Source organism: Myotis myotis, unplaced genomic scaffold (genome assembly GCF_014108235.1).
Source record: "Myotis myotis isolate mMyoMyo1 unplaced genomic scaffold, mMyoMyo1.p scaffold_m19_p_10, whole genome shotgun sequence".
NCBI lineage: Eukaryota > Metazoa > Chordata > Mammalia > Chiroptera > Vespertilionidae > Myotis > Myotis myotis.
Window position 1 is genome coordinate 43469021 of NW_023416314.1, and position 12076 is coordinate 43481096.

The window sequence follows — 12076 nt, forward strand, 5'->3', positions numbered from 1 at the left end:
TTCAGAACATTTTGTATTTGGGGTTTTAGAATGTTAGCAAATGTGCATAGATTTTTCAACATAATTCTGTTTATGATTAATTAGGCTTCTTGAGTCTGAATATAATTTAGCCATTGTTTGAATAGTCCTCTTCCCCTATTTTCTATATTCCAATTAAGAGTATATTGGGCCTTTTTAGTCAATTATCTTTTCACTTCTGTTTCACATTCCATTCTCTTTCAAATTGCACTGCTTTTAGATTAAGCTCTTCAACTTTTGCTCCTTTTGACCTATCCTCAACTTAGCTTTGTCAATCTTTTGTAATATGTTATTCTTTTATTTATATCAGTTTCTTGTAACTTATAAACCATTGCCTAATCCAAAGTCATGAAGATTTACCCCCATGTTTTCTCCTAAGAGTTTTATGGTTTTAACTCTTACATTTAGGTTTGCATACATCTTAAATTAATTTTTGTAGTGTGATTTCATTTATTTCTTATAGTAACAGTTTATAGATTTGAACCGATATTTTTTCTATTTCTCCTAATTTTGCTGATAGAGTTCCTAGTTCAAGAGCACCCTTTCCAGTCAGCATGAAGATCAGTTTATTTGAAGAATAATAACATTGCTGGGAGAGCAGGGAGAGGTTGCCCTGTCTGTGATCTTCTTTTATTTCTTTAGGATCTTGAGCCTCCCACTTCGCTCCTCTTTTCTTTTCTTACCACCTCTCTAAAGAGGCACCTTTTGCCTTCAGTTGTCCCCTATGTCCCCAGAAGCAATGCCTTTCTGCGGCTGTCACCTCTGGGCCTACTCATTTTGAATCCACTTTCGTGTAGCCAGTGTTGTTTCAATGACACCCTTGACCTTTGTTTGACATTTTAGAATTTCATGTACATTTCTTATTTGTGGAGAGTTTATTTGTGCTATGTATATTTCTTCCACACCCTCTCCTCTCTACCACTTAACGTTGTAAACTGCCCTTTACCTACACTCTGAACCTACAGTTAGTGACATCTGTAATTCTTTTTCTCTTTTTAAAACAATTTGAAATTGTGCCTGTCTGTTTTCTATTGTTCAAGGAGTGGACCAACGTGGTTTTATTTACACTCCTTCTGATGTTATGGCTTCTTGGGGAGGATGGTGAGGCTCAGAATCAGGCAGCCATCATTTTCCCAGGGCCAATGAGAATATATGCACAGACACATTTACATATGTATGTATGTATATGTGTATGTATGTATGCATTAGTTTGCAACCTCGGGACATCTCTGGGTGAAATCTGAAACCGGCCCCACATATGGAGGGCAAGAAGAGAATGAAGAAAGAGACAGACCACTGCAGATTTTAGGTGGCAGGTTTAATGAGCAAGAGAACTTACAAACAAGGCTTGTCTTAGGTGGCCACTATGTAAGTAGATCTGCTAGAATCTTAAAATGTTCATATAGCCCTAGCTAGTTTGCCTCAGCGAATACATATTATTTTTTAAATATATTTTAAGAAAGCAGATACTATTTTTAAATATATTTTTATTGTTTTCAGAGAGAAATGGAGAGGGAGAGAGATAGAAACATCAATGATGAGAGAGAGTCATTGATTGGCTGCCTCCTACATGCCCCACACTGGGGACTGAGCCTGCAATCCAGGCAGGTGCCCTGACCAGGAATCAAACCTTGACCTCCTGGTTTATAGGTCGACACTCAACCACTGAGCCATGCCAGCCAGGCAACAGATACTATTTTTTTTAAAGTGCTTATACAGATTCCCTCGACAACATTTTACTCTCTTAAGACTGTGTCCTTGAAACAGCCTTTAGTGTGTGAATGGTAGGTGGAAGTACATTTCACCTCCCACGAACAGGGGAGTGGATGAGAAGTCTGATTACCCAGGTCAAGCTTGCTGGTCAACCTGTGATCACGTTCTGTCAATGATCCTCAACAGTGCATATATGTGCACTTGCAGTTGTTACTGTGGTTTTGCACTTTGGCTATTATATTAACTGGTTTTATTGTCATAAGATATAGCTGGGTTTTTAGTTGACAACACTGGAGATCTTGTGAATAGCAATTTTTTCAGACTATTCTGTCAATATTTTAGGAAGAATATTGTATTACTTACAAATAGTGATTAATTTTAATTTTTTATATATGTTTCCTTCATTTACTAGTTGAATTTTATTATATCAAGTTGATATTATAATACTTTAGTAAATAATTTCAAGAAACTTATTAGAATAAAACAACTTATTTCTGATTTTAAAAGCAATTATATACTTAAAAAGAAAGAATTATTCTTCCATGTTAATAAACTGACTTTTAATTGTTGTTCTATACATTTTTTTAAATAATTCATTTTTTAACTTTTTCACTAGCCTCAAAATTTATGGAGTTTTTTATGGAATATTTATAAATTAATTTATTGCATAACCTATTGTTGATCTAATGGATTTAATTTCTATGTTTTCTCACATTAAAACATTATTTTTCTCTGTAATTATTCAATATAGGTTTAGAACTTGGAATGTAAAACTAGAGCGAGACTAAATTGCTACATGATATTAATGAAAAAATTTATCATGTTGAAGTCACAATTTTCTTATCTTAAATATGGAGATATTAAATCTTCTGACAGAGGGTTGTTGAAAGGATAAACTCACTTTTACTTTTTCATGGAACAAACATTTGACCTTTTTGTACAAAACACTATACTAATGTTAGAAATAACGTACATCAAAGAATGGTTTCTCCCACCTTAAAGAAGGAAACCAAAACTGAGCATAAAGTTACACCAAGGATTACACTAGCAAGAGTAATGATGTCATTGTTGAATCCTGAATATGTCATATTATTCCAGTTATTACCTAATATTTTATTTTATTTTCATAACTAGAGGCCTGGTGCATGAAATTTGTGCACAGGGAGAAGAGGGGGGGGGGGTCCCCTCAGACCAGCCTACACCCTCTGCAATCTGGGACCCTTCAGGTGATGTCCCACTGCCAGTTTAGGCCCGATCCTGGAGATCAGGCCTAACCCGGCAGTCGGACATTCCTCTCACAATCCTGGACTGCTGGCTCCTAATTGCTCACCTGCCTGCCTGCCTGATCACCCCTAACTGCCCCCCCCCCCCGACAGCCTGGTTGCCCCCAACTGCCCCCCCCCCCCGCCGGCCTCGTCACCCCTCACTGCCCCCCATGCCAGCCTAATCGCCCCAACTACCCCCCCCCCCCAGTGGCCTGGTTGCCCCACACAGCCTGCTTGTTCAGTCATTGTTCGTTCCTCACTAACCCCACCCCTGCCAGCCTGGTTGTAGGCAGCCATCTTGTGAGGGTGTGTGGGTTAATTTGCATATTACCTCTATTACATAGGATGAACTAAGAAAATACATATTATAGTCAACAACTATATGAACAATTTGTAATAAGGAATAAAAAAATGTTATAGCTGGAAATGTGCCCCCAAAAAGATATGTTAAAGTCCTAATCCCAGATAACTATGAATGCAACCTTATTTAGAAGTATGGATCTTGTAGATGTAATCAAGTTAAGAGCTACCAGTTAACAAAAAGATTAATGAGTTTCATTTCAACCACACCCTGTTTATATATCCCCAGTTTAAAATGTGTGTTGGGAAGATAATTATCAGAATCTATTTTTGGCAAATGCTGGCCTTTGTTTTTTATCTCCTCATGCCTGGAAGTTGCCAAATTTTTGCTCCATTTCATACTGATTTCTTCATGATTTAAATCCTGAGTTTATCTGTCAGGATAACCTTCTCTAGTTTTGACTTTCATTCTTAACTCTTTTGTGTTTTTAAAAGTATGTTTCTATTTCATTAGTTCAAGCAAATTTTTAGTGACAATTTAGCTGGATAAATGTTTGAATATTGACAAGTATTTTATGCATATATAAATAGAGTAATACAAATATGTGTTTTACATATAATTTGTGTCATATGTATGTACTTCTACAGTTTTTTGACATATATTGTTGCTGTTGAAAATATACTGTCAGTTAAATTGTCTCCTGGAGTTCCTAACTGGTGACCTTTAAATGTGCACCTGAATTCATCGGTTTTCTTCTCATAAACACGGATGTGCTTTTCCCACCATTCTAATACTTATCCTTTGTATTCTCATCCTGAACAAAACAGCACAATGAACAGAAATTTTTAATTTTTCCTTTTATTATAAAATGATACATCGACATGCTAGCATTCAAATTACATGATATTATCATTTGAAGTCCAGCAAAATGTCACCCATCAGAAATAACTGGTATAACTATCTGTTATGTATTTTTCATCTGTTTTTCTACATATATATCAGGATTGGGATTGTGTAATTGTAGCAGTCTGTTGCCTCGATGGAGCTATGTATATAAGTAAATTATACGATCCCATATCATTTAACTTCTATGCATTTGTCTGTTATAAACTCTTTATAATGTCCCAGGCCTTTATGCTAAGCACCCCCATTTTATTTTTTTAATCTTTATTGTTAATAATATTACATATGCCTCCTCTCCCCCCCCCTTAACCCCTTTCTAGCCCACCTCCATCCCCTCCCCAGGCCTTCACCACCCTATTGTCTGTATCCATGGCTTATGAATATATACATACAAGTTCTTTTTAAAAATATATTTTTATTGATTTCAGAGAGGAAGGGAGAGGGAGAGATAGAAACATAAATGATGAAAGAGAATCATTGCTCGGCTGCCTCCTGCACTACTGGGGATCAAGCCTGAGCCAGGAACGGAACTGTGACCTCCTGGTTTGTAAGTCAACACTCAACCACTGAGCCACGCCGCCGCGGGGGAAACAGAAACAATGATTGATCCTAATAGTTTACAACCGGAAGTAGGCTCCAAATGTAGCGTCTGCAAATGAAGTCATGTGCTCCAATGCCTGCTTCACTTGATGTCAATTGAAGACACTGAAGAAGGGACAATCCCCCAAAGTCAGAACAAGAGAACAGAGAAGACAATGGCCAGGAGAGTTCCTCCGGAGAACATAACCAGTGTCTAATCAGGGAACTTACCTGACTAACATGAGGTAAAACTGTTGTGATGCCTGCCCCCAAAGTATTCCAGCATTACCATTGGCAAATTATTCCTAAATGAATTCCATGCTTCACTTCCAACTGGGAATCTTTATGTCTGGTCCCCAGTGTCTGCTCCACCTTAAATATGTAGTGGGAGGGAAAAGATGACTTGTCTAATAGGAATCACACCTGGAACCCATGGAGAAGACCACACCCCCAGAGGTCTTGGGCTTTGTGCTACACACAGGGACTAGATGAGAATTTGTATAGTCTGATTTGGGATGCAGTAACGTATATTTTACATGCAAGAGTCTCTCAGATAATGTCTCCTAAGAAATGAATATTCAGTGACCTAGTGTCTCCTTTGGGCGGTTGGATCTATGTGAGGGGTCTGGCAAATGGAATGATAGAGAGAATGATGTAAATATCTGTAGATTGAGTCCTTAAAACCTTCTACACATTCCCTCCCTTTGCTTGTATGACATCCAGGTTCAGAAGCACCATTAGACATGGAGGTCCACGTATGGAAGAAGCACAAGTCCCTAAATATTGACATGAAGCAAAGCCCCAATGCATTGGAATGGGGTATGGATGAGAAGTAAACTTTTACTGTGTTAACTTACTGTGATATCTTTGTTGTAGCAACTAACTTTATTTGCAGTGTCTAATTCAATATATGGAGGGCTTGTGTGTGCAATGCCTTTGCTACTATATTCTGTAGTATGTAAAACTTCAGAAAACTACAAAGCTATCCTGTTGAAGTCTAAAAATGTAGCTCACTCCCTAAACAATGTAATTAGGAAAATGGATTTAGGTAGCAAACATGCCTAATTTCTCATTCTAGCTTCTAGTCCCTATTAGTTTGAATAACCATTAGTAATTTATCTTTTTTGCTGAATTGCCTAATCTGCATAATTGGGAATAATGATCCTTCATGGGCTATTTTGTCCATAATCTCCCTGCAGGTAATTTACCTCTTGGTAATTATCTATGCTAATCATTACTATGTTCATATATAAAATACTCAATAACTTATTTTTTGGTTGAGCAGGTTTTTAAAAAGTTACTACTATATATATTCTGTAGCCAAATACAGCTAATATAACATCTTATTAAATACCAATATACAGTCTACCTTTTTGAATACTTGACTCATATCATTGATGATATTGACTCTTAAATGTCACTGGGGACAGAAAACCAGAGTATGAATTGTTATGTCTTTTATTTTTGAAATTGATCATTCAAATCTCCCTGTGCCTTCAGGAAATACAGTATGTTCTTCTTGAAGCTACCCGCTACCCTCCCCCTAAGTGTTGGAGATCTCAGGAGTTTTCTCAGCCCAGAATTGTCCGTCCCTTTCAAACACCAAGCAGAGGTTGAGAAGGGAATTCACTCCAGTGTTGCTATTTCCATTGATGGCCACAAGGGGGCACTGTGGATTTCCCCACAATGAAGCTTTTATTTAATCGTGGCAGTAAAGCCAGTATGTTTAGACTCCGTGGCCGCACAGACTTGCTGTCCCACATTGAGCATCTAATACTATATGTTTAGAATATATCCCAGAGCTCCATAGAGCTTCAGGATCACTATGTACTAAGAGGCTCCCCTGGTTTTATTTCATAATACAGAGAAAACATAGTTTTGTTTGCTCAACAATATTTAGGTCTTTGTTTTGAGCAATGGTCGCCAACACAGACTCTCTTTTTCCTCCAGATATTTAATTCCAGGGCACTTGTTGCTCTCTCTTGTCAGTAGGTCTTGATTTAAATCTGCTCTTTTCCTGAATAGCAGCATACAGTGGTTTCAAATATTCTTTCTCAAAAGGCTCTGTGTTCGTTGCAAATTTCTCATGCAAATGTGACTGGCCTTCAAACCAGCCAGTGAGGTGAGTGGCTATTGGTAAGCCATTCCCCTCCCCTTCCTCATGTTCTTAATACACCCCCTTCCAGTACAATTGGACCATAGTCAGCTTATATTAGCAAAGTGACTCTTCACAGATTTTCTCAGTTAAGCTGACAAAACAACTGTACCTCGTCAATTTATTTTTTCTTTCCATTTTATTGAGATGTAACTGATATACAGCCCCTTATAAGTTTAAAGTGTGCAGCATAATGATTTTACTTACATTTGTTGGGAAATGATTAACACAATTAGTTTAGTTAATATCCAACATCTCACACAAATACAAAAAAAAAAAAAGCCTTTTTCCCCTTGTAATAAGAACTTTTAGGATTTACTCAGCTTTCCAATATACCATACACAGTGCTAACTATAGTTATCATTTTATAAATTACATCCCTAATACTTATAACTGGACATTTATTCCTTTTATACCCCACCAATTTAAAGTGCCTGAAGCTTATGATAGTTCATTGTATCCACTTGGGACAGTGTTCAAAGATTTCTACCAGAGTTCATTTTTAATGCGATGGGAACTTTAAGCAGAGTTCTGTTTGCCCTTCCATATCTGCTTTCTTGAGTAATCCTGTTTCCCCATCACCTTTACCTGGTATGGATTCACCCCAAAACCTGTCTTAGGACCATTGTGACCAGTTTCTTGACCATTCTGTGAGAAACAATGGTCTTAACTTCTCCCCCTCAGAACAGAGCAGAGAGCCAACCTTAAGGATGCGGCTTGTCCATTCCTTTTATTTAGGGCTTTACTACTGTGAAACTAGAGACCCGTTGAAAACACTATTTGTCAAGCCTTCATTTAGCCACTTCAATATGGTAAGTAAGAGACTGTTTACTGAGCCCCTCAATGGGCTACAATTGTGCTAGTTACTATGATGAATGACAACTGGTGTGCTAGTCTCTGTATATTTTAACAACCCCTACAATAAATTGGTAGTTTCTATTCCTGTGTATACCACTTTGAGTAAACTTCTCATAATTATGATGGCTATTTGAATTAATCTAGAGAAGCCAGATTCAGGAATTAGGATCAGAAATTAGAATCTATATTTTGATCAGCTAATAAACTCCTCTTCGAGTCCCTTCTGGGTTTGCACGTGGGTGAAAGCATAGCAGAGTTAGAGAAAGCACTCCGAGAAAGACCAACAGAGGGGACCAAATGTGTGAAAATATTACCGGGCCACATGTGTCATACTTCTATGAATTCTATCCCCTCTGCTGGATTTAAAAAAACAAACCTCATTTTATAATCATCCACAGAAGGCTCTTATTAAAGATTATCTTGCACAGACACTGATAGTTTACTAGTGCTCAAAACACTTGAGCACTTTATTTTATTATGATTGCTGTCCTTGTGATCAATATATGAGGATACTGAGATTATTAGTATCATTTTGAGCAATCGGTGTTAAAATTGGCCATTCTGTCCTGGGAGGGACAATAGGAAGATGGTGGGGGATAAAACCCTTCTAGCAGCCAGGAATGTAGAGAAGCCCTAGTAGAGAATGCTCTTCTTTATAACAGTGACAAGTATCAAGTCACACTTGTGGCTCTGGCTTGAGAAAATGAGAACCAAGTCTGAGAACATAAGAGTGTTAAAAGCCCCTTCTTGTAGGCGAATGGGTGTCGTTTTCTTTCCTGCTATTATTGGGTGTGGCCTTGGAGAACCTGGAGCCCACACGAGCAGTGAGTTGCAGTTACTCAATCTAATTGCTAGTGTGGGGCAGCCAATCTCTATTCCTGCTGCCAACTTCATGCAGATTTTTTCATAGTTATGAAAGTTGCCCCTGTGACATTACGTAGTGTCTCTTTGCCTACTTGCAACGGAGGACTTGATTCTGACTCCAGTTCCCTGGGATGCATTGTGCACTGCAGGGCGCCGTTACAGATGTCACTCATGTCTTTCAAAGCTTTCTGACTCAACCAGGAGGAGCCATACAGTCATTAACTCCTGTCTCTCAGCCTTAAAGCCTGTCATTCACAGTCTGCTTTGTGATGCCCAGGCTGGTCTTAGCCCCAGCTCTAAGGGTACCTCCTCAGAGTTCCTGTGACATCAGTAGTTCCTGAACCCATCCGTTCAGTGGGTTCTATGTTTTAATGACCCAAACTCTTCCTAAATGTAAGGTTCTTCCTGCAGGTACTATCTCCATGTTACACCATCCTCTTTTTTTCTGTTCAATTCTCCAATACCCATTTAATCAATTGCTTACATTAAATTTTCTAAAAACAATGGGTGTGATATCTTCTCTCCTGACTTGCCCACTGTTATCCAGAAACCTGATAGTATGCCATGCCTTCCCACCTTCAGCTAGAGTGCTTGGGCAGAGTCAACAGATCAAATGAGACTAGATTTTCAGTTCACTGCATGGGTAACTCAAGCACATAGGGAAAGTGGCCAACTCACTGTTCTGGTCCGTTTCTCCATTTTCCACCCCATTGGTATCCTCTCTCTCCACCTGTATCCTCATTTTCAAGTCTCCCTGAAGGTAATAAGGTTGTGGAGGATAGAATAAAAAGCTGGTATTGTATTATACCATTGTGAACACTCTTCTCCCTTGGTCCTGCAGATGGTTTGTTGGGCAGGACTCTGCCTTCTCTAAGAACACCCTGGCTCTCAAGGAAGTAGGTATAGGCAGGAAATACATATGGACAGCCAGAAGGACAATCACAGGCCAAAGGAGAGTAGGGTGGAAGACTGGTCTCCAGCTTCAATTGCACTTGAAAAAGCATTTCTGTAGAAAGAACTTAGACTCTATAGCCTGGATTTTGATATCTACTCTATACCTCTCCAGATATGTGATCTTTGCCAGTTACCTCTCTTAAAAGCATTTTTTACTTTGTTAAATGTAAGTAATGATGCATTCAGGGATGTTGTGAAGATGAAATTACTTAAATATGATTGTCTAGGCTCAAAGCAGTTACTCAAGAAATATGTGTTTCTCCCTCTTGCCTAACTTTACCTGAACCAAGCAAAGAGAATAAAGAAAGGTGTCTGGATAGATTATGAAGTAAGCCTCCATGTGCATAATACTTTCTCACTCACAGGCATTTCTAGGCATTGCTACCCAAGCAAAATCACTAAGCAAAAAGGGGAGAAGGATTTAGACACCTTTTCTACATATTCACATTTCTCTGTGCAGCAATTTCTGAATTCCTTGTTTTATCTCTTTGGTCCGAACCCCATATACAATGGGGTTCAAGGCAGGGGGTATGAGGTGATGAAGGACATTGAGCAGGATCAGGATGTCCATAGGGACCCTCTTTCTGGCCACATTTGTCAACACCACAACCAGCAGGATGGTGCTAAAGAAGAGGATGAGGATGAAGTGGGAGCTGCACGTGCTCAGGGCTTTGACTGCAGCCCCCTCGGCCTTGAATCTAAGCACAGCTCTTAGGATGAAGGTGTAGGAGAGGAAGATAAGGATGAAATCTGAGCCCAGTAGGGTCCAACCAGCCACAAATTGATAGAGTCTGTTCAGGGTGAAATTGTCACAGGAGAGCCTGGACACAGACAGGTTGGCACAGATGCAGTTCTCAATGACATTTTTTCCACAATAATGGAGCTGGGCAGAGAGAATAGGAATGGGCGCAGTGAGAAGGGCATTTCGTGCGACAATAAAGATACTAGCCTTGGTCACAAATTGATCAGTGATGATGGATGGGTACCGTAGTGGGTGGCAGATGGCCACGTAGCGGTCATAAGCCATGACCATGAATGTGCAGGACTCCATGGGGAGGAAACTGTTCATGATGAACATCTGGAAGAAGCAGGCAGAGAAGCTGATGGACCTGAGGTCAAACCAGAAGATGGCCAGGACCTTGGGGATGACGGTGAGACAGAGCACAACGTCCAGTAGTGAGAGCAGGCTGAGCAGGTAGTACATGGGCTCATGCAGAGAGGCCTCCAGTCGGATGGTGATCAAAAGAATACCATTGGCCCCCATGGCCAGGAGGAAGAGGAGGCTGAGGGGCAGGGACAGCCAGTGCTGCCAACTCTGGTAGTTAGGGAAGCAGATGAGGAGGAATTCGGAGACTGGAGCAGTGGAGTAGTTGCTGGGTGAAGCCATTGAATTAATCTTGAGCTGAGAAGGTTTCTCTTAACTATTTGTACAGTCAGATGTAAGACGTAATTTTTTAAATTGACTTCAAAAGTATTCCTCTCACTTACTCTTTAGGAAGCTAATTATATATAGGATATTTCCCAAATAAGGAAAATTCCAGTCAATGTTTTATTTTGTTTTTAGTGCAATAATCAGGAATGGTTAATATTCAAAATGTTATCTGAACATCCATACACATATCATGTTGGTAATATGCCATTTAAATTAGATAGTGAGTAGTTTAAAAGGAGGGTGAAGACTTTTTGAGAGATCTAAGTATAGATAAAAAGGCATGTCAATTCCTTCCAAAAGAATTTTTTTCTTTTTCTTTTTCTTTTTCTTTTCTCTTTTGGTAGAGTGGTGAGACTTAACAAATAATGCCACAGTCTATGGAGAAAAAATGGATCCGTGAAATAATTAGATTTTCAAGTTAGATCAGCATGGTACCAGTTTAAGAAAAGAACAATGTTAGTAGTATAAAGGAGAGAGGCTAAAAACATTCCTACTTTGTATAGTAATCTCATATATGTTGAGGGAGGCAACTAACCTATGGTGAATACGATGTTTTTTTAATGGGTGTTATTTTAAATTTTTAAATAGGTGTTTTGAGATAATTGTTGACATTTCAAGGGGGAAAAGCACCTATTTAGGTCCTCACCTACTACCATATACCAATATAAGTTAAGATGGATAATATTGTTGTATCCCCTCCCCAAACTTATGATAATCTAGAAGAGAATAGAATATAAATTTGCTTAAATTCAACCTTTACTAAAATCCCAATACTATTGGAATATAACCATTTCTTTTCCTGGAACTCTTAGAATAAACCAACAGGAAAGGCTGATTGCACTATAAATTTATAGTTACCAACTTCAAATGGGCCCACAATATTTCCTGTCCATCCTACAAAGCTTTCCTAATCAACTCTTCCCTCTTGCCAAGGCCCTTTTCAACCTTTATTCTTTTCAATCCTTGAACTCTTCTTCTCTTGGAAGGTGACATCAATTACTACCTCACAGAGAAAAGGGAATGTGCCCAGTGAG

The 12076-nt window shown here is 38.9% G+C and overlaps 1 protein-coding gene across 1 annotated transcript; it reads right to left on the reverse strand.

Moving 5' to 3' along the window:
- Positions 1-10052: 10052 nt before the first annotated feature.
- Positions 10053-10997, reverse strand: LOC118663269 (olfactory receptor 56A1). The gene has a single exon (XM_036322720.1). The coding sequence runs from the start codon at positions 10995-10997 to the stop codon at positions 10053-10055; it is 945 nt and encodes a 314-aa protein (XP_036178613.1).
- Between the last annotated feature and the right edge of the window lie 1079 nt (positions 10998-12076).

What these genes read in the sequence shown, in the direction of transcription:
- LOC118663269 (XM_036322720.1), bottom strand. Translation starts at nt 10,997, where the DNA reads ATGGCTTCACCCAGCAACTACTCCACTGCTCCAGTCTCCGAATTCCTC.